At 47.7% G+C, this 23,468-nt stretch overlaps 1 protein-coding gene across 1 annotated transcript; it reads left to right on the top strand.

The window, feature by feature from the left end:
• The first annotated feature begins 2 nt into the window (after positions 1-2).
• phf21ab (PHD finger protein 21Ab) lies at positions 3-23,397 on the top strand. Its single transcript, XM_085360227.1, has 18 exons — positions 3-208; positions 5,719-5,758; positions 5,927-5,978; positions 6,058-6,147; positions 7,155-7,187; positions 7,275-7,340; positions 9,190-9,342; positions 9,428-9,643; positions 12,152-12,493; positions 13,376-13,492; positions 14,189-14,240; positions 14,326-14,405; positions 14,552-14,612; positions 15,968-16,074; positions 16,444-16,599; positions 16,916-16,991; positions 17,076-17,179; positions 17,719-23,397. The coding sequence occupies exons 3-18, from the start codon at positions 5,937-5,939 to the stop codon at positions 18,445-18,447; spliced, it is 2,424 nt and encodes an 807-aa protein (XP_085216353.1). The 5' UTR covers positions 3-208; positions 5,719-5,758; positions 5,927-5,936; the 3' UTR covers positions 18,448-23,397.
• The last annotated feature ends 71 nt before the right edge of the window (positions 23,398-23,468 follow it).

Raw genomic sequence — 23,468 nt, 5'->3', positions numbered from 1 at the left:
ATGAGATTGAAGAAGAGTTCTTCTTGTTTTGTAGCTTCAGTTTCTCTCTTTTTACACAATTTCCACTAAAAGTCACCCCGAAACACGACAGCTGGGTCCAGCCCCGCGGGGAGGAGGCGGCCGGGCTGTGTGTGCGCCTCTGTTTCACCGCGGATCGGCTTCTTACACACATATATATTTAATTAATCCAGAGGAGGACTGCTGCTGAGTAAGTGCACATTGGGCTTTTTAATTTCATAACTTTAATTTTCCCTGCTGTCAAACTTTACGCGTCTCCTGCGGCCGCCCGTGGTCGATTGTCTGCGGCTGTTTGCGGGCAGGTGTGCGGGGCTGTCGGCCGGTGTGTGTCCGCTGTGTTCCCGTGTGTTTCTGTGTGTTTAGCTGCTCTGTTTCTTATTCTAGGAGTTGATATTCTGGAGGACAAGGGGCCGATGTAACTTGGACCCACCGACGCCTGCTCGCTGTCAGGGCTTTTTTTCTTGACTCTTGTAAAAAGATGGCGTCTTTCGGGACTGTTGGAGCCCGATTCGAGCCGTGCCCCCGGCCCCTGCCGCCCCTCGGCCGCCGTGTTTTTTTTTTAATCTTTGATGGAAGTTGTTATCAGCGTGGCTGCTGGCTGCGTTAGCTCCGCGCGGCTAACAGGATGGTTAGCATTAGCGGCTACGGCTAACGTTATCCACTTGTTCTCAGCCTCAGACGGAGCAATGTCGGACGGTTTTTTTCACACCGAAACACCGAAAAACAGCCCGTAAACCGCGACGGTTCTCCCAAACAGGCGGCCGGGGGGCTCTCCGAGGGGGGACCGAGCGTCCACAGGGCCGCAGAGGCTTAATAACACGGTTATAAAACATTAATTTGTCTGCCCGAAACAAAAACCCACTTTTCAGTGTTTGAACTCCCGCAGCAGAAGAAGAAGAAGCACTTGGCGGCTTTCATCTTGAAACCCTCCATTTTAGCTTCATTTCTTCCCTTTTTGGGCCCTCTGCGGAGGCACGCGGGGCTGCTCGGGGAAGTTTATCCCGACAACTTGGCGTCCCACCCGGGGAGCAATTACTCCAATTAACCGGCGGCCTCCACAGCCCGCTAACAGCCGCCGAGCACCTCCGCTCAGGTGCTGCACGTATGGACGCTTCTCAGGTGGACCGGGACCCCCCACCCCAACACTACAGGTCCCAGTACTCAGGGCCCCCAGCTCGCGCTGCAGGCTGGAGCACAAAGTACTTTTACTCATCGCTTATGCTGTACTACTGTACCTCGGGGTGGGATAGAAGTACTCGAGTATTTTTGCTTTCTGTTGCTTTAAATCTGTCCTGCAGTAAATTTAGACGTGTACTAACTAAAAACACCAAACAGTAAGTCACAGTACTTTGTTTCAGGATGTAACAGTTACTTTTTTATTAATAAGTAATGCACTACTGCTGTAAGTAAGGGCTGTTTAAAGTACTCGGTTAATAGAAGTATTCAAGTGTTTCTGTTTTCACTCCGTGTGTACTAACGAAGCCTTTTTAACAATGTACTACAGTAAATCAGAGTACTTTGTTTCATATTCCAGACTGGTAAAGTACTACTTTATTCATTAGTTATGCAGCACTACAAAGTGCAGTTTAAAGTACTTTGAAAGTGAAAGTATACACACATTTTTATTTTCACTCTAGTAAAGTTCAGACGGAAGTACTGCAGTAATGAAGCTTTTTTTAAACAAAGTACTTCAGTAGGATCTAATTCAAAGTACTTTTTTAATAATTAGTAATACAGTAGTATAGTTTTGGACTTGGAAAACTGTTGTACTACACTTCAGAGGGACACACTGCAGTAATGAAACGTGTACAACACAGACCCTCGTCCTGTGGTACACGGTGCTCTTTAAAGTACTTTTTCATGTGTACTGCTATATCTAAGTGCAGTTTTAAAGTATGTAGATAGTAGAAATATTCAAATGTGTACTAATGAAGCTTTTTAACAATGTACTACAGTAAATCAGAATACTTTGTTTCACATTTCAGACTATAGTACAAAGTAGCTTTTATGAACTAGTAATAAAGTACTACTAAGTACAGTTTTTAAGTATTTTGATAGTTGAAGTACACAAAAATCCTTATTTACATTCTGAAGTAAATTTCAGAGGGAAGTACTGCAGTAATGAAGGTTTTTAAAAACAGTCAGAGTACTTTGTTTCAGGCTGCAGTATAAAGTTGTTTTTACCAGTAAGTATAAGTACTATTTCTGGGTACTTGGATAATAAAGGTTAATGATTACATTTTCTAGTACTTCAAATTTGTACTCCACAAGATTTAAAGAGTAAATGTACTGTACAAACCAAACTTTTTGAATAGAAAAGAGTAACTGGGAGTACTTATCGTGGGATCAGGCTGTAGTTTGTAGTACTAAAATACATTTGTTACAGTTTTTATCAAGTTTAAGGTATTTGTAAAATGGAACTGCAGTACTATTTACATTTCTGGTACCTTAAGCGTGTACTAAGTGGTGGATTCATGAGTAAACCAAAGTACTTGTCCCATGTTATAGACTGCAGTTTAAAGTACTTTGTAATGCAGTACTACAATGTATAAGTACATTTTTGAATGACCTGGACCATGGAGACTTTGGTGTTTATTTGTCCTCTTGTGTACTTGTACTTAAACTATAAGATGGAAGTAAGTCTTTTTTACTAATTAGTACTACAGTACTACTACTTCTAACTAAGGTTTGAGGTACTGTACATGTACTGCTCTAGACTGCATTTCAAAGGGAAACTTTTTACTACTGAATACTGCAGTTTTAATAGTTGTATGTACTCATAAAGCAGATGTACCTGAGTATTAGTATTTTTTGTTACTCTGTTCTTGTATTCTACAAGAGTTTTGTTACTGCAGGTACTTACAAAATACACAGTACAAAAGTACTTTGAGTCCCTTTGTCTCAGGTTTCAGGCTGTGTTTAAAGTACTTTTAACAGAGTACTACTGAACTTAAATACGTGTTTGAGCTGCTCAGAAACTGGAAGTACTTCAGTTTTATTCTCTTAGTACTACTAAAGCTTTTCAGTGACGGTTGTATAATGCAGTACTTTCCCCTGTTTTTAGTTTTCAAGTACTTGAAAAGTAGATTCCTCGAATACTAATACTGTATAGAGATACTTTACTCCAGTAGGAAGTACATGCACCTGAATGTTTTAGACACAAATCAGAGTAATACTTTAAACTACAGCACAGAAAATCACAGTACTTCATGACTCAGGTGTTGAGTTTTGGACACGAAGTACTTTCTACTAAATTAGTAAGACGGCACTACTGCATCTTGTGTAGTATTGAAGTACTTGGAAAACAGGTCTAGTGGTTAAATCGTGTACTTTTAAAAACAACAAACCGGAGTACTGCAAGCCACTTACAGTACGCTCGATTCAGCAGTACTACATGTATTTAGTTTATATGTTTATGTACACGTCTGTCTGTGCTTTACAGTAATGACGTAGTATTTTTTTCTAGGTTAATAATAATATGTACTTCAAAATAGTTAAGTACTATAGTTATGGTACTTTTTCCCTCTGAATGAGTTTACGTGTAGTATGTACTAATGCAGTACTTCGTAGTATTAATGGAGTTGGTTAAACTTGAAGGAAAGTCAAAGTACTTTTTGTTTCACTGCATAGTTTTTGTGTAATTACAGTTTTTAAAGTACAACACAGGAAATCAAAGTACTACTAAGGAAAAGTACTTCACGCCACAGCCTGAAACTCAGTACACGAAGCTAAAATACTTTGTTTATTCTTTTAAAAGTACTTTTTACTGCACTAGTTTCAGCTTTCAGTCTTTCAACCATAAATCTGAGGATTTGAAAACAGGAAGTACTTGAATAGTTTTTCTCACATAGTAGTACTACTACAGCATCACTGCAGTTTTGAGGTACTTTACTACTTATTTTTCACTACTTGATACTATGTTTCAGATTAGGGCTGTGCCGATATAAGACATCGTCGTCCCGGTAACGATATAAATCACAAAAATGTAACATTTTCTGTAAAGTCTGTGAATCTCGGGCAGCTCGACCTGCGTGAAGTGTTTCCAGCTGTGCGTCGTGTAGCTGGAGTCGAGCGTTTAACCGATGCATGAAACGATACATTTTTAGACTTAAGTTGTAACGGCGCCGTTTCCTTTGTGAGTATTTATTACACGGCGTGCTGCGGGGAGAAGCCTGTTCTAACGTCTGAGTCTAAGCTTTATTTTTTAGCACCTGGCGTCTTTTTTTGCTTCTCATCTGTAAACACTCTGCTCTTTCACGTGATTCAGTTTATTTTGAAAAGTCTCAACAGGATCTTGAGCTTTATTGTGAAAGGTTTATGTGGAACATAAACAAGCGGACACACGATGGTGTTACCATCAACAGGCGCCTGTGCGTCCGTAGTGTGGTGATATTAAATATAAGAGAAAGAGAGAACTTTAAGAATACAGCCAAACATGAACAAATATTACCGTAAACAGTTTATTTTGCGACACCACGAAACAAACAACAGCGTAAAATGAAACAACAGATGTTTTTATATCGTCGTCCGACACACATCGTTATATCGAACAGCCCTACTTCAGAGGATTATGTAGTACTAATTAAGCTTACAAAATACCCAACAATCACTCAAAGTACTTTGAGGTGCAAGCTGGAGCCTATAATACTTGTGTGTACTTACAGTGAAAGTACTTGTGCACTTCTTTCTTTTCTTTTTATTCTAATGAAACTTCAAAAATGTAAAAATGAAGCAGTCTTTGTGTTTTATGCACTTTATTTTGTAGCTTTTACAGTTTTTATGAGTACTTCAGTACTTCATTTGTCTGCAGGTTACGGGCTGGGGTGTGAAGTACTCGAGTATTTCCATTTCTTTGTACTCCTTGTGAAGTAGTCAGACTCGAACGTTGTCACACTCCTGAGTACTTTTTCCTGATGTGCTGCTCACGTTAACCCCAAACAGCATTCAGAGACATGATGCGGATGTTTTTCCTTAACTTCTTCCGTGGATTCGTCATAAATAATAGATCATCTCAGGACCCTGGGTGTATTTCTGGCGACACTTTGAAGGGCCCTGACCCTTATGTTAGTTCCTGTTTCTGGTGTTTTTAGTTTAAAGAATGTTTTTTGTCTCACTGATGCAAAGACATGTAAATGTTGGCATCCACACAGCAGGGGGCGCTGCAGGGGCAGGGATGAGCTAACAGGCTGGTGATGCAACACATTATTATGATGATGATCTCCTCTGAATGATTTTCTTTGTGTTTTTGAGAAAAATGTGTCGGTTTATTCTTTTGTTTCCTCTCCAGCAGAGAAACACGAGCGAGTACTGCACAGGGCTCGTTCTTAATGCTCCTCTTTGGTGTGTCACATGACCTCTGAATCACTGTGGGCAGTGTGACCTGATCAGGTTTGGCTCACATGTGAAAGTTTTATGGAGCAAAGAAAAACAAACCCAAACTGTCAAATAATAAAAAGAATCCTCTTAAAACGTGAACAGCAAACAAACTGAAAGCTTCAGAAAACATCAGCAGATGGTAGAAAGGTGAGGACGTACAAATCGAGTCCACAAACGTGTGTTTTATTTTGAAGGTGTGTGCCGCTGCACGCCTGCTGAGTTGTGCTGGCTCAGGACTGATCCCTGTTAGAATAAAGACGTCTTTCATTTAAAGTCTCCTGAACACACTGGGCCTGTAACGTGTGCGTTTGCTGTGTGTTGCAGGGCAGCACAGAGGGGTGGAGTCCGGTCCCACAGCCAGGTGGTGAGTGCTGTTATGCTGGAGTGTGAGGCTCATTAATGCTGATGTGAATGAAGTGTTTGATGTTTGGGCGCGATGAAGCTCGGAGCCTGTTTGTGTGTAATGAACAGCTTCAGGTGAGGTCACCTGCCCTGTAGTCATCCGTGTGTCTGTACCTCGTTTCCTCTGCAGCACCACTTTAATGCTTCAGTTGGATGGTTTTCCTACTGGAGACAGTGTTCAGGTGAGAGCTCACACACACAGGTGTGGTAAGTGTAGCCCTGAAACACCAGCGTCTCACCTTTCTGTGTGTGTGCGCGCAGGCTGATCGATCGGCTGGCAGACTGACTGGATCCATGATGGAATTACAGACGTTACAGGAGGCCCTGAAGGTGGAGATCCAGATCCATCAGGTACGCTGTGGGCTCAGCTGTTTCCTGTCTTGGCCGCTCGCTCTTCTTTTTCAAAGTTCAGCGTCTGCATGAACGCACTGAGGCAGGACACTGAGTAACGCTGCATAACACAGCCTGCTCCCTTTACTACAAATACATGCGGATCGAATCAGGAGGCAACAGGTGGGGTTTTTACTGCAGCCTGAGGAATAATTCTACTGTGAGTTTAAGTAGTTTCACAGGAAAAACAATGTTTCCACGGTACATCGTTAGTTCATGTAAGCAGATTATGAAGTGGATTCATTGTTATTTAATATTCATTATGTTGATGTTCAGTCAGTCCTTTCTTTACCACCATAAATGTGACACCGTAACGTCGGAGCACAGTCGCACTTTTTGGGCGGAGTAAACCACTCTGAAAACTGCAGCACGCTTACAGTGTAGGTGCTAGAAATATTGTTTTTTCCACAAGATAAACAAGAAATAACACAATACTAATAATATACTAATATTACTGTAATAACTACCTGAAGTTACGCATCGCTTAAATTCATCTACAGTCTAATTATTTCTTTGTTTCCTGGGAAAACCTGACCTGTTACCTCCTAGTGTAGCTGACGTGTGGAGGTACATATAAGTGCATTATAATCCCAGTAAAATAAAGTGCAACTCTAGTAGGGGAGTAAGGGGTGAAGCCACATTCAGTCTGCAGACTGTGAGGCCTGCAGTGGGCTGTGTTTTAATGGAGCCTAAATCTGGTTTTCACCCTGAAAACGTGGATGTGTGCTGTACTAAACAAAGTGATGAACAAGCTGAAAATGTTCATAGTGTGATGGTAAAACAGGAAAAAAGAAATCAGGGTCAGGTGTGGTCTCTTTCTCTGTTTTCATTTGTTTATTTAGTTTATATATGATCCTTATCAAAGGACGCGCGTCCGTCAGAGCGAGCGCTGCTCTGTTTCGGGTGCAGTTCCCTGTGATGACCAGCAGGTGTCAGCGTGATCTGTGTTTTCTCTCTTCTTTCTGCAGAAACTGGTTGCTCAGATGAAGCAGGACCCTCAGGTAAGGTCCAAGCTCTTATTTCTTATCAGCACCTCTGAAGCTTCAAACTTTTCAGACGTTTTTTTCATGGCATTTGTTTTTTGTTAGAACGCAGATCTGAAGAAGCAGCTCCACGAACTTCAAGCAAAGATCACAGCGCTCAGCGAGAAGCAGGTATTCAGCTTTGTGCTAACGAGCTCGTGTCCGTGGGCTCGTTTAAAGCGTGACCTTCTGTGATATTAGAGGCTGAGTTCACCGAGCTGTCGTTTCAAACAAAGAAACGTGAGCTCGGAGCGCTTCAGCTTCACAGCGGTAGGAGTGACACGCTCCGAGGCCAAAGCTCAGCGCAGTGGTACAGTCTCACCTCATGAGCTTACGTCATTCTGATATCAAACATTATTAATGAACGACACAGAACAGCCAGCAGTGGCAGAGACAGCGGTGCACGTTTGTGTCTTTGACTTGTTTTGCATCATTGTCACTGTGTGACTGGGTCGCTCTCTTTCATGAGCTTCGGTGGTCGTTCGTTTCTTCCTCGTGGCTGTTTGACTCTGTGTGTTTGGGGTCTTTCTCTATGGCTTTGTTTGGTGTCTGGCGTTCATAATAGTCCCTGTGATATATGGATCAGATGAGCGTGTTACGTCACGTCTGTAGTCTCTTTGTCTTCTGTTATTTTTGAACACTTTCATTGTGCCTCCTATTTTTATCTGCTCCCTGCGTGTTTCTCGCTGTGTTTGTTCTGCGTGTGAAACATTTTGTGCTCGCTGCTTCGACATCGTGCAGAATTAAAGAAGACGTTGTTGGATAAGAGTTTGTGCAGACTGAAGTGTGCTGAGATGATGTCGGAGTCGGGATTAGCTCATATTATTGTGGGGAAACAGAAAGCCGTGCGCGTATTTGTGCAGGCGGGCATCTTGCGTAACCACAGATGACTAAAGTCGGTTTCAGAGAGTCGGCAGATTAGTCTCGCGCTGAGCTCGGCTCCCACCTGATGATAAACTGCCTCAGTGGGAATATGAGCCGGAGCGTGAGGGGTGGGCTCAGAGTAACAGTCTGAAGGAAGTTCAAAAGAAGAAATGTAGGTGATTTCCTGCTCCTGCTTCTTCTTCTTGTAATTAAACTGGCAGCCGTGCAGCTGCTCTCATGGCCTCTTTGATTCTGGGGAAAAGGAGCGAGATTTTTTTTATTGCACTTTTTCTTTCATTCAGATGTGCTGGGAAAAAGTGCATGACCCTTGACCTTTTTTTAGAGCGTGCGCCTCACCATCACGCGCTGACGTCATCACGCCTGAACCTCCCGAGTCGCAGGCCGAGAAAGACTGAGTTAAACAGGAAGTGTGTGTTTTTAGAATCGGACCTGTGAAAGCAGAAGTCCTGTGAGATTAAACGTCCCTGTGCGGCGGCGGCAGCAGTTGAAGTGCTGCACGTTATTGGCAGAAGGTCAAACAGTTCTCTGAAAGCAGCGCCGCCACTTTCCTCCTCCTCTGTGTTTCTCTGCTTTCTCTCTCGCGGCGTCCTCATTGTGTTTCACTCCATTAAGTTCCTGCTTCTGAGTCGACTGTTGCTAAGCAACAGATGGGCTTTATCCTCCGACTGAGAATTCAGTCGCCAGTGTGTGCGTGACCTCCTGAGCTCCACCCCTTTCTTCTTCTGCTTTTCATTCTTTTTGCTTCTTTCACTTATTTCTCTTTTGCCCCTCCCCCTCCTCCTCAGTCATGCAGAGATGCTTGGGTACTTATTCGTACTTATTCGTACTTATTTGTACTTATTTTCACAGTAACTTTTCTAAATTAAATGATGAATGAACAATCACCAGTTAAAAAACACACTTTTTATATGAGTCCGCCCCAAAGTAAAGTTTAAAAAGCAGAGGGTCGACTCTCAGAGGAAAAACTCTGAGAGTCGACCCTCTGCCTCCACACCCTTCATTATATCGTTTGTTCCATACTTTGTTTCAATAAAGCTTTTTTGAATGGAGAAGTGGCGCCTGCTGCGGGAATAATGTCCTGTGCTCTCGCCTGCAGAAAAAGGTGGTGGAGCAGCTGAGGAAGGAGCTGCTGGTGAAGCAGGAGCCGGAGGCCAAGCTGCAGCTGCAGGTCCAAACTCCTCCAGGAGGAGGAGACATCAAGCCGGCCAACCCACTGCAGAGCCAGCAGATAGCTGGAGCGCTGCAGCAGGTATGAAAGCCGCGGCGCCGTTTACAGGATGACTTAAAATCCGACTGTCTTTAAATGTGTCGTGGGTTAACTTCTCCCTCCACAGACGCTGACAGTGACGCCGGTCCTCACCACAAAGACGCTGGTGCTGAAAGCTGCCCCCGGCACCGTCCTGCCGCAGCGCCCGCCCACCGTCGCTATGGTAACCACAGCTATCACCAAACCCGACTCGCAGAACGCCCCCATCAACCTCCAGGTGGCCGGCAAGCTGACCAATCAGAGCTCGGAGCCCATGCGGCTGGTGTCCAAGAACGCCATGGTGGTAAGTGTGCTGTCGGTGCGATCTGTTCGAGCTCAGGAGACGCTTCAGACCGCCGCCCGCTGACCCGCCTGCGTGCGCTCTCACACGACTCTGTTTCTCTGAAAGCGCTCGAGCGGGCTGTGGCGGCAGCTTCTAGCATCTCCCTCTGGGGGTCAGTTCCCCTCACAGAGGCGCATGATTGCAAAAAGAACACGTCACGACACGACTGAGGGTTTTCCAGGTGGTTTTCCACCGCGGGAACATCTCTGTGCCCGTTCCTGGGCCTCCAGACACAACAAAGTACCACCTCTGGGCGTGGGTAGGTACTTCCTGGGCGGGCCTCGATGCTGATGGGGTAAACTGATCACAGCGAGGGCCATCTTTAAAAACATGTCAGGTGAAGAAGAGCAGAGCAAAGGGAAAAAAGCTTAAAAGTCAGAAACGCAGCGATCGAAATGACGAATCGTAACACAGCAGGTCGTTTTTAAATTGTTCTGCAGCCGTCGTTCTCTGAAACACTTCTCAGCTTTGCCTTACCTTTAAACATACACTAGTTTTAGCAGCGTGGACAGGATGTAACAGCACGACCACCTGAGGTCTGCTAACCACCGTGATTAAAATACTGCACAGAAGACAGAAACGAGCGCAGCTGTCGAACAGCGCTGACGTGAACAGAGTTCAAACTTGGAGGTGAGGCTCGTGTTTCAGGTTTCAGAGCAGGGCAGGGTCCGGTTTGCTTCAAGTGTTGGCCTCTGCTTTGGATGCGGGAACTGACAGAGGTCACAGTGTTCTGCACACGGTTCAGTGTTCCATCTGAAGGACTCTGAACTTTTCCTCCCAGGAATCTTTTCAAGGAAAAGACTGGAGACAGCTCGCTGACACAAACACCTGGATGTTACAAAGTATCAATGTTCCTCTGGATGTAGCGACGTCGCTACATCCAGAGGAACATTGATACTTTGTTATAGTTTTTGAGAAACATTTAGCCAATAAGAGTAAATGTATGTTTACAGTACGGTGCTGGGATGGGGCATGACTCCATGAGCTCTAAAAAGTAGATCTGGGTTTGTACCAACCCCGAAGTTTATGAGCGTTTCACTGGCGAACAGCACCGGACCGATTTTGGTCCCTGGAGGGTTCCTCGTTCCTGCGGTGCAAAAGCAGCTGCTCTGTGCCAGTTCTCCATCCTGCTCCCTCGGCAGAGCCCACAGTTGTGTGATCTACCTGCTTTAAAGCCCGCGTGTTCTCAGAGTTACTTACTCCCACGCTCTGCTGTCAACGCTTGGCGACGCGTCCCGAACCGAGCGCAGCAGACGTGTCGGTCAGATGTCAGCAGCACAGATCCACAATCTGCTGTGGTTTTGTCTCAGGTGCAGGCCGCCGCCCAGCCAATCAAAGTTCCTCAGTTTGTCCCGCCTCCTAGACTGACGCCTCGACCCGCCTTTCAGCCACAGGTGCGTCACTGTGAGACCCGCCTCTGAACCCTAACCCCCTCAGATCAGTGTGTGTGGCCCACCCGACGTGGCGTGCTCACTCTCCAGCAGAGGGCGGGAGCGCGCCGAAGCAAACGCTCATGCCTTGCTCCGTGGCACTAAAACATTGTTTTCTGTGTGCTGCCTCTTACTCATCACTTCTCCTCTCGTTGTGCTTCTTTTAATTTCCGACTGACCTGTGAGCAGGTGTTTTTGGAGGTTTCCTGCCTGTGTACCAGTGTCTTTTACCTTTCTTTGGTCAGAGCTTGTTTCCTGCAGCTTCTTGGTATTTTTGTGTTTCTGGCTGTCGGTGTGTTTTAACCCTTCCACTGGAGGAACGTGGGCGGTGTTTGTGCTGAGTAACGCCACCGGGAGCTCGGGCTCAAACATCAGAGTTAGGCCTCAGAAGTCGTCCTACCACGAGCAGCGTTTGTCTGTTAGCTCAGAACAAATACTCGAGTACTTCTGTATGAAGTTTGAAGGGTTGGGCTTATAAAACTATTAAATATTGTTAACAATATTACGTTTTGTTTTTTTTCCCTCCACCAATCACGTTTGACCTTATTGGTGATTTTTTTATCTAATGTGTTTTTGCATTTTTAATAAGTCTAAACGATTCGTGTCCTTTCTGTCCTGCCAGCGCATCGTTACATGTGTACAGTGTATCTTATACTGTTAGAGTTTAATGACAAAATGCTTTATAAAACATTAAAGCTTTGCAGTGCCTGTACCTCTGAAGCCCCGCCCCCTGTCTCACTCTGAAGGGCTCATCTCACCTTATTCCCTGAGAGTGAGCTGTAGGTGTGGTTAAAGACTGGGACTTTGGAGGCGGGGCTTGTGTGGTAGCAGAGCTGGCACTGCTGTATGATGTGGTGTATCTGTCTTTTTTGATTTAATACATAAAAATAAATGAGCTAATGTTTGTAACATTCCTCTGCTTCAGCAGTAGCAGTAAAGGTAGGCTCAGTCAGGCTGAGGTAGAGCTCCACAGTGGCGTTACCTGGCAGTATCAGGTCATTTCTGTGCCGATTTGTGATTGGCTGTGTGTCGTTATCAGGTCCGGCCAAAGCTGACCACGCCCACCAATGTCCCTATTGCACCGGCCCCTCCCCCACCCATGATGGCGGCCCCCCAGTTGCTGCAGCGGCCCGTCATGTTGGCCACTAAGCTCTCGTCCTCGCTGTCGTCGTCGGCGCCCATCCACCAGGTCCGCATCGTCAACGGCCAGCCCTGCAGCAAGACCGGTGCCGCCCCGCTGACGGGCATCGTCATCACCACGCCAGTCTCCGCTGCACCCACCCGCCTCGCCAGCCCCGCCCAGGTGCCCCTGCCCACCCCCGTCCCCACTCAGACTCCGGTCCAGCCGATCCAGATCAGCAGCCTGACCACTGAGCCCAAGGTAAGGTCCTGCGTTAGTACTGCACTGTTTAGCACAGCAGGATCTGAAATATTTTAATCGTGGTCTTAGATTTTACTTTCAGAAACCTTTGGATAGTTTTGTAGTTCTGATGTTTAAACAATAAGGCGATGACCTTAAAGATTTAAAGGTGGCGCTCGTGTGCCGCTGCTCCTCCGACACGCTGTAAAGGGCTGTGTCCAGCGCTGAAAGGTTGGATATCAGTTTTAGTTCATTTACAGGTTAGGGTTATGTGCCAGTATAGCACCCCCCTGTGGTGATTCAGGTAACTACAGCACTGAAACGAACAGGCCTCTCAGACTTCAGCAGGGTCTGTTTTTGCCTCTAAAAGTACTGAAGTGGTTTATAAAGCTGGTGTCTGTATAGACGAGGAGAACCTCACTAATGATCTGCTTTTACTCGTGGATCCGGCCCGCACGTTTAAATTCTGCTGCTGTGACGGTTAAATCTCTGCGCTGCTTTCCCGACAGCGGTGATCAGAGGAAACGTACCTGCTCTCCGGCTGGAGCATCGGGCAGCTGGACGCTCACAGCTTGTTTGGGTATCGTTAGTATGTTAGAATTGATGATTAGTCAGCGCTGCAGAGCTGCGTGCGGGGCGTCGTCTGCTCGTGTCTTACTGTCACACCCTCTGAAGGTCGCGTGTTTGCAGCTGATGGGTTCTTACTGGAGTTTGGACGCCTGTTCGACCCTCGGGTCTTTGAACGATGGCGCTGTGTCACATTGGTCCGTGTTATTGAAGGAGGCCGTGTGGAGGCCTCTGCTTCTTTCTTCAATGAAAAACAGAAAATAGAAATAATGAAAATATAAAGGAATGTTCTCTTCTGTGACTTAAGCTTGCCGTCTTCGTCTCGTCTTCTCTCAGCAGACTGTTAAACCGGGAGGAACAGAGCAGCACGCCGTCGTCAGCCTCCCGTCCTCCTCCTCAACCGCTCCTGTGTCTCCTCCTCCCAGGCCCCCCAAGAAAGAGGAGAACCCAGAGGTATGACCCACAGAGGGACACACAAGTCGTGTATTTTCTAGCACAAATCACTGAACCGTTTCTCTGTCGTCACACGTTTCACCTGCAAATTCTAGATATTAATATCTTTAAGTAAATGTTATTGTTATTAAAACATATTGTTAGTATATTGTAGTTCAAACGTACTCACACAGGCTGATGTTATGAAAGGAGATAAAGGCGCACGATGTTCCCAATGATCCAAAACCCCAGAAAAAGCTGTTTACCAAACTTTTATTTATGCAGCAGGCGCCTCAAGGTGTTTTATATTATTAGACCCTAAAATAACCCAGAGAAACCCAACAATCATATGACCCTATGAGCAGCTCTTTGGCGACAGTGGGAAGGAAAAACTCCCTTTTAACAGGAAGAAACCTCTGGCAGAACCAGGCCCAGGGAGGGGCGGGGCCATCTGTGGGTGGGGCTTCATTGCGTGCCTGGGTGGGGTTTGAGAGCGAGAAAAGAGGCATGAGAGGAGCTGCTTTACTGCATCGATATAAAATACTTTCATTCTGCATCTCATTTGAAAATGTATCATTTTAAAAAGATGGATTTATGTGTCAGGACGTTCTCCTGCAGATGTTTACGTTGATGCTTGGAGCACGTTTTGCTACCGCACAACTTTGTTGTTGTACCAAACCTGCCAGCGTGATGATTCACCTGCTGTGTCTCCTTTAGAAACTGGCCTTCATGGTGTCCTTGGGCCTGGTAACACACGACCACCTGGAAGGTGAGCGATGCTTTCAGTCTTGGTGTCGTGAAGCTGCTGCGTGAGCAAACATCTGCAGGAAACGCTGATGTGTTTTTATTTGCAGAAATTCAGAGCAAAAGACAGGAGCGTAAGAGGAGAACGACGGCCAACCCGGTGTACAGCGGCGCCGTGTTTGAACCCGAGGTACGCCCCAGACTCCCGTTTACGTTTGTGAATTTAGAGTCAAGCAAAGTGCGATGACATGTTTACGAGTTTGGGTTGATTAAAGTAGTTTTCACCAATATTTTGCCTGCTGAGCGACTTAACGACGTTTTTCTCTTTTGTTTCAGAGGAAAAAGAGTGCAGTGAGTTACCTGAACAGCCCTCTGCACCAGGGGACCAGGAAGAGAGGTCTGTATGAAAAACAGACCAAAGATGATGGAAATGACAGTAGAAACCAGTAGAGACTGAACGATGCATGACAATAGAATCAAGCAGAGCTACAGTAGAGACGATAATCAGCTGAGAGTCGTGGCAGAGCTGCAGAGAGGAGTGTGTGTGTGTGTGTGTGTGTGTGTGTGTGTGTGTGTGTGTGTGTGTGCTTCATTGAGTGGAAGAAGAGTAGAAACAGTAGATCAGTGTCTGATCTGATGCTCGGTGCTAATAACGTGCTGTGAAACTTTTCTCCTGCTTCTGCTTCCTGTCTTTGTCGCTTCAGTCGGGTTTCCGTCTAAAGCCGGATTCATGCTCACTCGTCCTCGAGGCTCTGAAGCTTCAAACGGGCTGAAACGCGCCCGCGTGTCACGTCATTTAGTGCCGATGATGTCAGGTTTCATTCGCAGACTAAACGCAGACATGTACCCTCTGAAACGATGCCGAGGTTGGTGATCAGAGCTGTGGAGCCTCCGATGAAGGAGGATGAATCCGGTTAGACCCTCTGTTTTCTCTGGGAAGAGCTGAAATGCATTCTGGGAATTGTAGGAACACCCTGACTCCCAGTTAACGCCCATGATGTTTGTTTGCTGGGAGCCACGCCGCCGGTAACACGACTAACGGTGTTTCTGATTCGATAACATCACACTTTCCGACAGTCGAGCTGCAGACGTCGTAACGCTAGACGCTAACCTCACGCGCAACTCGTGGTGTCAGATTTTAACACGCCCTGAAAGAGGCGGAGGAAGTCTGCGTCAGTATCTGCACTGATGTCGGACTGTTCCTTCGCCCTCCAAACGCTGGCCTCGGGTTTCCACTTCGCTGCAGCCGCTCTCTTATTCATCTCTTGCTGTTTGTCTTTTAACTTCGGGTCTTTGTTAAGCCAGTAACGGGCTCGCAGGTCGGCCCGACTGAGCGCCCAACCCACGGCGTGCCTGTCGGGTCCATGCATCTCATACCCGTATTAAGCCGTTTTATGACTTTTAAGTGGCAACAGGCTGAGCCGCTCGTGCCGAAGAGGCCCGGAAGTCGAAAGACAAAAAGGCGAGGTGGGAACGCGAGGTCGGCACCCGGGGTGTTGACTTCTGACACGAGTCCACGGGCAGCTTTGTACTAGAGCTTGGCGTCAGCTCGCTCTGAGCACTAACCCTGCTGTCTGTGCTTCTGACTCCTCCTCTTCCTCCTCTTCCTCTCTCACCCTGACTCATGCTAGCCAACGAAGACTCCCTTTCCAAGGTATGTCATACAGACTGTTTGTTTTTGTTTTCTCCCCCCTCTCCATCTTTCTTTTTTTCTTTGTTTTCCGTCTTTGTCGTCTGTCTCATTTCACCCAGGTCGTCCACCCAAATACAGCAGCGTCCCGGACCTGGTCAGCCTCACCCCGACCTCCCCCTCCAGCCCCGTCCATCCCCTCCCCCTGCCCAGCCCCAGCTCTGGGGATGTAAGTAACGATGGGGGAGACGGACAGCTCAGAGGGTTGGACGCCCCGTCACACACGGTCCTTTTGGCCCAGTAGCTCTGTCACCATTTGCACTCCTCCATTAGTTTGTCGTCTCCATGACACTCATCCGCACTCATCACTTGATTTTACTTTGACTCAGCCTTACAAAGTGAACAGAGTCCTGTAGCGTCATTGATAACTACTGCAGAGCACATTCTAACTCCCCTGTGTGGGCTCAGTCGATTAACACAACACACCATGTCATTAGAACAAGCCCAGACTGTAAACTAAACCAGATCACGGCGCCCCCGCCTTGCCTCTGCGCTGATGGTTGGTGGGGAAACTGATTGGTCCAATTCTTCCTCACAGGCAGACATCCATGAGGACTTCTGCACTGTGTGCAGACGCAGTGGCCAGTTGCTCATGTGCGACACGTGTTCTCGTGTTTATCACCTGGACTGCCTGGATCCACCCCTGAAAACCATTCCTAAAGGCATGTGGATCTGTCCAAAATGCCAAGATCAGGTAACCGCAGCAGACTGATCCTGAGTCAGGGGGAAGGGGGTACTGCAGTCCAGACTGTGCAATGTGCTTCCGGCGGGCCTTCTGCCACGCTGGCCTGAACTTTAGGACTGTTCGATCCTTTGTAAGCAGAAACGTGATGCAGTATTGTTCTTTTGTGCTTCTGTCTCATTCATTGTGTAAAGATCTGCATCTCACATCCATCCACCCCATTGCTCGTCCCCGTATCGGCCCCACCGCAGGGTGGTGGCTAAATTTGTCTCCCTGAACTCTTTTCCGAGCTTCCGCCTCTGTGAAAACTCCCAGCTTCTCTCTCCAGATCCTGAAGAAAGAAGAAGCCATTCCCTGGCCCGGCACCCTGGCTATCGTTCATTCCTACATCGCTTACAAAGAAGGTGACGGCAGCTTTTGCTCTTCTCGTGTGTCGCGTCTGCCGGGACCGGCGAGCTCTGACCGACTCTCCCGTCTTTGTCTTGCAGCTAAAGAAGAGGAGAAGCAGAAGCTGATGAAGTGGAGCTCAGAGCTGAAACTGGAGCGAGAGCAGCTGGAACAGAGAGTCAAGCAGCTCAGCAACTCCATAACAGTGAGCTCAGCGCACACGTTTATGCCTCGGTCCAGTCTCCAGTCCCTCGTTCATAATCTGTGCAGCGCTAAAGTTATCAAAAGTTTTGGCTGTGAGCTGGCTCAGCAGGGGGAAGACTGTCAGCTGCTGTGATGGCCATGTTTTTTGTGTTTGGATGTTGGATAAAGCACCGCGATGCTGCATTGTGAGAGAAAGTTTGTATAATTACCTGTCAGGTCCTGAGCGATCTGCCTCAGGGATGCGGAGTCGGGCTGGTAAGCGATGAAAAGAAGACAGGACAGCTCGTCGTGCTGTAACTGTATTGTTTTAGAGCTATTCTCCGGCTTCACGTTAAATTCCAGCATCAGCAGCGACGAGCGGGACTGTGTGCCGTAAACGAGCACAGCTCCAGGACAGACGCTCGTCCTCACGGCCGTCACAGTCACAGGGTTTTTACCGTTGTTGCAGTTAAATGCCTGCTGCCAACTTCAGCTTCTGTGAATTGTCACTGCTCTCTTTATTTGAGGAGATGAAACTAAAACCTGTTTTCATTTTTTCAGAAATGCATGGAGACCAAAAACACCATCCTGGCCCGCCAGAAGGAGATGCAGCTCTCCCTGGACAAAGTCAAACACCTGATTCGCCTCATCCAAGCCTTCAACTTCAACCAGGCTCTGGCAGAGACGGAGGGCAAAGACATGAGAGTCCCGGACAGGGCTGAGGCCGCGGTCAGCTCTGAAGCTCCGCCCAAAGTCAACTCGGCGGAGAAGGTGAAGGCGGGGAGCTCCTTGGCCAGCGTCATCACCGAAGGGAGCAAGCCCGAGGAGCACGGAGCCGCGGGGAGCCACCAGACGGGCGGAGACACCTCGGGCCAGCCCGACAGTACAGTCCTAACGGCAGATAGCGGCACCGGCGTGGGGGCGGACGGAAAGGCGGGGCCGGGGGGAGGGGCTAACACGGGGACTGGTCTCCAGGCGGAGATCGTAGCCAAGCCTGAGACTGAGGTAGCCGCGGCAACTAATGTTCCCGCTTCTTCGGCCGTTGCCACCACCAACGGCACAGCCGAGCTAGCCCGTCCCGATCAGAGCCCCGGCGGAGGCCACGGCGCCAACGCCGCCACCGGCTCTGAAAACAAGACAGCTGCCGTCAACCCCCCAGAGACGCCGGCAGAGAAGAAACAGGAGGAGATCACCGGAAGCGATGGCAGCAACACCAACAACAGCAAAACCTCAGAACCCTCCCAGCATTCTTTGCCAGCTCTCGTCAGCAGTTTGGACAATAAAAAGTAACGCGGCGTCTCTTCAGTCGGGGAATTCAAACATATATATTAAAAAAAAAGACTCTTGCTTGCACCGTGTGGTGCCCTGAAGTTGCCAATCTGTATAAATGTTGTTTGTTTGCATTGTATTGTCAGACTGTGTCAATGGTAGATATACAGCCCAAGTCACGTGACTCTGGGAAGACGTAGGCCGTTCCACCCACTGAGCTGGGGTACAGGAAGGCGTGCGCACCAGTGTCATCATGCCAATTAGTGATAGACGTCATGGTGGGAATGCTCAAAGGGAGATTTAACTCATCATCACACCAGTGTGTGCCTGTTACAGTGGCCCCTGTTCCCTGCGAGGTGGGGAGACGGTTCACATGGGCACGAAGAACGCCGAGAACGTGGAGCCAAACATCTGTCAGGGGTTACTGGTCTAAAGCAGTGTTGTGATAAATGAACCTGTTCGTGCCCTCGTCCCAACGAACTTAATGTGAACGACCATGAACCTTAACCATCCGTCCCGACCTTCCCGATCGTCCGATCCTCGCCCGGCCGGCCTCCGGATCTCTTCGGTGGAGAGAAACCCGTGCGTCCCTTCACCCCTTCACTGTGAAAAGGCTTCAGTTTGCTTCAAACACAGAGTGGTGCCAACCACAGGCGCTGCAGATGCAAACAGTCCTAGAAATCTGGATCACGTCGCATCTGGGTGTTTTTGATCGGAAGTCAAACGTAGTGGTCTGTGAATTACGGTGAACTTTGCAGAGAAAATGATGCGTTAGCCAACACCGCTCACGCTGAGCGGCCTAACTTACCTTAACCCAGGTACCCGACAGCTGGGTACAAACAACTGTTGAAGGGAGCGAAAGATAAAAGGCTGAAAATGGGATTTTCAGTCCGTCCTGATTACCGCTAACAGCTCTGAAAATCATACCTTAGACTGATAACCTTCGATATCAGCCAGAGACCTCCTCAGACATCGTCTTTTTAAAGACGGCGGTTGGCGCTTTGAAGCACGCGGCTGCCTTGAAGGTGACGGGTCTGACTTTCCAGATGAGACTGATTGGCAGCATGTCGGCTCATCAAACCACACGTGCACCTGGTGGTGTAAACCCGGGCTCACCTGCCCAGGTCCGAGAACAATACACAACATTATTGCAGAAACCTTAAAGGCCTCGGCATCGTCGCTCTTTTGAAGCACACTGACGCCTTTGGAAAGACTTCCCGAGCGATCCATAATCCCTACATTATTCCCACTCGCAGTCACCCGGTAACCAAACGGCCCATCCTCTCCCCATCTCCTCCCACCTGAGCTCAGGCAGCAAAGACGCCGAGCGGCGCGTTCGACAGGTACAAAGGACGAGGTCGAACAGGCTCGGTAGCCGAACAGATGTTTTCAGTGGTGTCGGTCAAGTGTAGTGATTGAGTTTTCATTCGTGAGTCAAGTGTGTCAACTGTGAGCACTAAATGTGAAATTGCAATACTGCAATGTCAACACACACAAACTATATCTGGGCTGTGTTTCTTTTTTATAGGAAAAGATATTCAGGTCTTCCTAGTCTTCTTCAGAATAAGTGCTTTCTGTTCCTGAACCTGCTGGACTGGCATTATCCACACACAAAGGAGTCCTCTTTTTGAAGCGGTCGTCTTTGCATCGTGTGCGTTTCTGTTGAATCCTGAACTGCCAAAACGACATACCCAAATTCAGCAGGGACAAGTCCACTTACTGTATCGAAAGATCAAATCACCGGCGTTGTAAGATATTTAGATGCTACCATTTCAGAAATTGGAAGTCCCCAGATTGAGACAGGAGAGCTTACTAAACAATAACATTAAAGGAACTTTTTTCCTTCAAACGGTTTGTCGTACGAAGCTGCTCCTTCCGACGGATCTCAAAGGACGATAATCCTGAGATTAAAGCACAAGCTTGCTGCATTACAAAGAAGTGCTGAAGAGCTTTTTGTATGTTAATATGGAATTAAACAGAGTATGCATCTCTTTGTTGTGATGTGACTTATCCCCCACATTGCCAATATTTTTCTCGGAGGACACACAAACCTCTGTCTGACGTGCGTAGTTCCTGTTTTTGGGAGGAGTGGCCCGAGAAGCGCCTTCGTCCCCTCGCGGTCAGACACGTGCGTCTCTTTTCTTTCGATGTGTTCGGAGCACGACGCTGTCATTTGTGGCTGTCGGTTCAGGTGGGTCTGCTGAGCCGATCACTGTTGGGAGCGAGGCAACGACGGCGCCTCTGGTTGTGCTGGAATTTCTGTCGCTTTCTTTCTTCGAGCTGTTTTGGAGCATCGTTGCCCAGGTTTCAGTCGCCCGGCGGCGTCTTCACCCCTGAGTGCCGACGCCGTTTGTTTTCTGTGATCGTGCACGTTCGCTGGGACTAGAGCTCTGCTGTGTGAGTGGCTGTGATACCCTGTAGGTGTGGGGTAGGCCCAGCAGCAGAGGAGGACGAGGAACACGTGAAGGTGGCCGCGTGTTTCAGCCTGTGTTGCTTACTGATGAAACATCAGTAGTTGGACTTTCCTGCTAACACCTGTACGGTCTCTGGAGTGCTGATAGAAGGCGTTTAGCGACGTGCACGTGGCGCTGACCGCAGAGGTGAACACGCTGCAGGGCGACTGCGGGTGACCGTTAACTTCATATCACTACGACCAAGTCGGCATATCTGACACCCGGTGTTCTCGTATACAGACTGCCTTCATTCAGAAGATCCCACAGAAACGTTTCCATGCGTTCGGCCGCCGTGTCGCGTTTTATGCCGTCGGTCTGACGAGCTCGGCCATTCGAACACAGATGGGAAAGAAGAGCCAGAAAAAAGAAAAGAAAAAAGGCAACTAAGGTGTCCCCGGGTCCCTCTGAGTATCATTCGTTGTGTGTTTCGTTGTTCGTCGGCGTTCTTCACCACGCGAGGCTGTGTTCACTCATGGGTAGAGCAGAGTAGTCATCGAGTCTCAACAAGGTTTTCTTTCAAAGAGCCCGAACTTGTGTTCCAGTCAGACTGGACCTCTCCCTCTGTACAGTAGGTACCTCGAGTGCCTTTCTTCAAACAGCAGATAATATTTGTCTCTTGACTTGCACTGTGACTTGTAGAACCTTACTAACCCCTCCGTATGACCCTCCGGTCCCCCGTCCCAGGAGCTCCCCCCAAACTCCGGAGCACAAACTCGGTCCCTCCACCTCAGGCTGCCAGTAGTCAATGCAAGTTAAATCTACATTTCATATATGATGCCGTTTGAAATCGACCGCATAGTGTTTTGTTGATGTTTAATAGAGGAGTTGCCTTAAATGTGTTTTGTTTTCGTTTTTTTCTGTGATTAACTTTTCCATTCGGAGAAAAAAAAACACCTGTGCAGACGCGAAGGTCAGAGGTCGTCTGGTGAGAAGCAGTCGGGGTTTTCCCGGCGATGATGATGATGACCTGCTCGGAGCTGTGTTGTGATGCACTTTTTGATTTGACCAGTATTATCGGACCGGGATCGGTCAGCAACGCAGAGCGCAGGTGTGAATCCCGGTTCCCCGGATTTCCTGGCTGGACTCGCGTTCGTTTTATTTTGAAAGGTCCATCGTTGCTTCTGCACTGTTCTGGTTCTTCTTTGGCTTCAGATAACGCCCGAGTTTGCTAAATCAGGTCACATGAGGCGTCTGGCATGATCAAACTTTGACCCGATTAAGAGCATCTGTCAGTGCAGCGGCGGCAGCGGAGTGCATGACTTTTTATGCAAACTTTGATAATAGACGTGTCGAAACGTTTTTTTTGATATGCATCTGCTTTTATTTTTACGTTTTCATGTGAAACTCGAGTCACTTTCTTTTCTTTGGGCGTTCTGGCAGACACGGATGCCAGAGCGCGCCGTTTAGGTGTTAAACGTTGCAGCGACCATCTGCGTTCAAAGGGTTTCTTCAGAATCAGAAGGTTTTTCCATGGATGTATGAAGAAGAACTGGACACCTGTTCTCCACTGACACGCTGCCGTTTGTGGGGCGGTCCTACCGCAGAACGCTTACCGGTGATTGGTAGAAGTAGCCTGTGGATTTGGAGTAACGTCACCCCAAGTTCGACCAGCGCTTGGTTCAAACATGAACGCAGTCGACGGATTGTGCCCGCCGCTAGTTTCTTTCTGGGAAGTTACCCAACTTTGACCTCATCAGCACCTTGTCAGTGGAACGCAGGAGGAAGATCATCGAAAAAGTAGCCCTAGCTTTGTCCGGCTCGTGGGTTAACAGAGAGAAATCGCTGCTGTGATTGGTTCTGCTTTGTTCAATGACTGTTTGATTCATGGCTTGGCTGAGGTTTAGGTGATGCCGGGCTACAGAGCAGGAGCTCTGTGGGGGAAAGGAGGCATGCGTTAGGCCTGAGTGTCTGCCCTGCATCAGCTCTCTGGATACATCCATGGGTTTAGGTTCTTCGTTGTAGTCTTGATTTGGCTGATGCGGCGTGCCGACTGTTGGGATCCCAGCAGAGCTGCGAAGGTTCGGGGAGGAAGGCTCTCTAAATTGCTTCTCAGTTTCGATTTCGCCGAGCCGTCCGGGTGAACTTATCCAAAGAACACTGAGAGCATACATTTCGTCTCTGCATATCATACGGATGTCGTTTTCCTGCGTTGGCATCGTGCTCGTGGTCACATTAACCGCTCATGCATTCTAAAATAACAAAAGACTGTGCTGGGGGGTCGTTCCTGCGAGGTAGTTTGCTCCGACTTTTAAGTTGTATCAGTTTTAAAACGATCAAGTCATGATTGTGGCCTTCTAGTATTCTGTCGGTACATGACGTCATTAATCTCTCGTGCCCGCCCGCCCATCTGTCTGGACCCAAACGTACACCTGCAGCTTCTTACCTCATCCACAGCTGATTCCATCGGGGTGTGTTTGAGTGCAAAAAAGAAAAGTTCAAAAAAAGAAAAAACAAAAGTCTTTTTTTATCTTCCATTTGGTGAGATGCATTGTAGCGATATGAATAAAGAAAAAGTTCACCTGGTGTGCTGAATAATGTGTAAATTGGTAATTACACAATCTGAATATTTGTATAATTGTTTGTATTTTT

The sequence above is a fragment of the Diplotaxodon limnothrissa genome, linkage group LG7, assembly GCF_057381915.1.
Source record: "Diplotaxodon limnothrissa isolate DT_005_m linkage group LG7, D_limnothrissa_male_GT1.1, whole genome shotgun sequence".
In the NCBI taxonomy this organism is placed as follows: domain Eukaryota; kingdom Metazoa; phylum Chordata; class Actinopteri; order Cichliformes; family Cichlidae; genus Diplotaxodon; species Diplotaxodon limnothrissa.
Note: the sequence above shows the minus strand (reverse complement) of the source record. Positions and strands in the feature narration are given on the sequence as shown.

What these genes read in the sequence shown, in the direction of transcription:
- phf21ab (XM_085360227.1), top strand. Translation starts at nt 5,937, where the DNA reads ATGCTTCAGTTGGATGGTTTTCCTACTGGAGACAGTGTTCAG. An exon ending in CAGCGCTCAGCGAGAAGCAG is followed by an intron (nt 7,341 to 9,189) that starts GTATTCAGCTTT and finishes TCTCGCCTGCAG; the next exon opens with AAAAAGGTGGTGGAGCAGCT. An exon ending in CTACATCGCTTACAAAGAAG is followed by an intron (nt 16,992 to 17,075) that starts GTGACGGCAGCT and finishes TTTGTCTTGCAG; the next exon opens with CTAAAGAAGAGGAGAAGCAG.